Source organism: Armigeres subalbatus, unplaced genomic scaffold (genome assembly GCF_024139115.2).
Source record: "Armigeres subalbatus isolate Guangzhou_Male unplaced genomic scaffold, GZ_Asu_2 Contig758, whole genome shotgun sequence".
NCBI lineage: Eukaryota > Metazoa > Arthropoda > Insecta > Diptera > Culicidae > Armigeres > Armigeres subalbatus.
This window is the reverse complement of record NW_026943543.1, coordinates 1-1482: the sequence shown is the minus strand read 5'-3', so window position 1 is coordinate 1482 and position 1482 is coordinate 1. Positions and strand designations below refer to the sequence as shown.

Below are 1482 nucleotides of genomic sequence, written 5' to 3'. Positions count from 1 at the left end.
GACAGTTTATATGTCAAAAGTGCACACGTAAAAAATTTAATGTTGTTTATATTAATATTTCTAATACTTTTTGCCAAAGCAGGCGCTTAATGACATGTATAAGAAAAAACTTATACATCGCATTAGTCACATACATTCGGAAACTTATACTTTTCATTAACTTATGAATGTTATTAGCTTTTTGATATGGGATCATTCATTAGGTGGCATAATGAAGAGTATAAGTATTTTCGAATGGTTTTTTGCCATAACATATAAGGTTATTTTTTTACGTGCATTAATTTTTTTCGCGTAACGTCATAACTTGAAACCATCACAAGTTGAGTGCCTCCGTCGTCCGTGGCGAAACGTCTTTTTTTAGGTTTTATCAGAAAATTATTTGGTATTTTGTTATTCGGAACTTTTTAGCTTTAAAATAATCATTCCATTGCGCGAGAAACTGTGCCCGATAAGACAGTAGTGATTGCCTAATGTTCTACTCCCAGAAAATACGAAAATCGCGTCTTGTGATCAAACCATGCTAAATCGCAGTATTGAATAAGAGGAAATTTTCGATGCAGTTTCTTTTGGCTGTCGTTCCGCTTCTTTCATATAACTTTTCTATTGGATCGCGGATTATTTATCAGCCAGACAGGAAGAGTGGTACGATATTCGCGTAGTAGGAAAAGAAAACTGAAACAATTAAGTGAAAAGTGCAGTGATATTGATTAGATTTTTATCTTCGATCCAACTTTGACCGCGGTAAAGCCCCGTCGGATGTATTGATCACAATGTCAAAAAATAAAATAGCGAGTTCCAAACTCGAAAGTGATCACATTGAGATAAAGTCCAAGGTAAAAAAAAAACTTCACTGATTGTTCCGGATTTGACGAATTAAAGATTCTTGTTCCCCGGTGTAGTTTGATGCCGAATTCCGACGGTGGTCCCTGAAACGGTCTGAGCAGCACAATTTCGAAGCATTCCAATCGCTAATTGAAAGATTGCACAAACTGGATCGCTCCCAACTACTGGTGTCCTACATTGATCCGCGAGATAATGACTTGCTGCCGATTAACAATGACGACAACTTCGGCCGAGCGCTGACCACTGCACGACCGCTGCTTCGCGTTATTATCCAGCGGAAAGGTAAGTGTGTTTGGGTTTTGCACTTCATCTGGTAGAACATCAATTACTTTTGTTCTTATAGAATCTGATGTAGTTTGCCGTCTAAATAATCATTAGGGTGGTTTAGGAAAATCAAAGTTTTTAACGAGTCACGATGTCCATTTCTTTACCGTTGTTGTAACCGTTTTTCATGAAATGAAAAATAACAATGTTCGTTCAGCGCTCGCGGCCGATCTTCATTAAATTCTATAGTTATCAGCTAGACTTTATTCCCTGCTCATAATGCAACTTTTGGCAATTGATAAAAAGGCATAACCGCATAGTCTTACTCATTTCTCACACCAATTTTTTTTTTTTTTTAATTTTTGTTAGAGTGAA

The 1482-nt window shown here is 36.7% G+C and overlaps 1 protein-coding gene across 1 annotated transcript; it reads left to right on the top strand.

Moving 5' to 3' along the window:
• Positions 1-311: 311 nt before the first annotated feature.
• On the top strand, positions 312-1175 carry LOC134204627 (partitioning defective 6 homolog beta-like). The gene is made up of 2 exons (XM_062679421.1): positions 312-833; positions 900-1175. Exons 1-2 carry the CDS (start codon positions 771-773, stop codon positions 1158-1160), a joined length of 324 nt encoding a protein of 107 aa, XP_062535405.1. The 5' UTR covers positions 312-770; the 3' UTR covers positions 1161-1175.
• Positions 1176-1482: the final 307 nt, after the last annotated feature.

Excerpts from the sequence above, each read along its gene's own strand:
- LOC134204627 (XM_062679421.1), top strand. The coding sequence starts at position 771 with ATGTCAAAAAATAAAATAGCGAGTTCCAAACTCGAAAGTGATCACATT. Across the intron at positions 834-899 it reads ACATTGAGATAAAGTCCAAG|TTTGATGCCGAATTCCGACG; the intron begins GTAAAAAAAAAA and ends TCCCCGGTGTAG.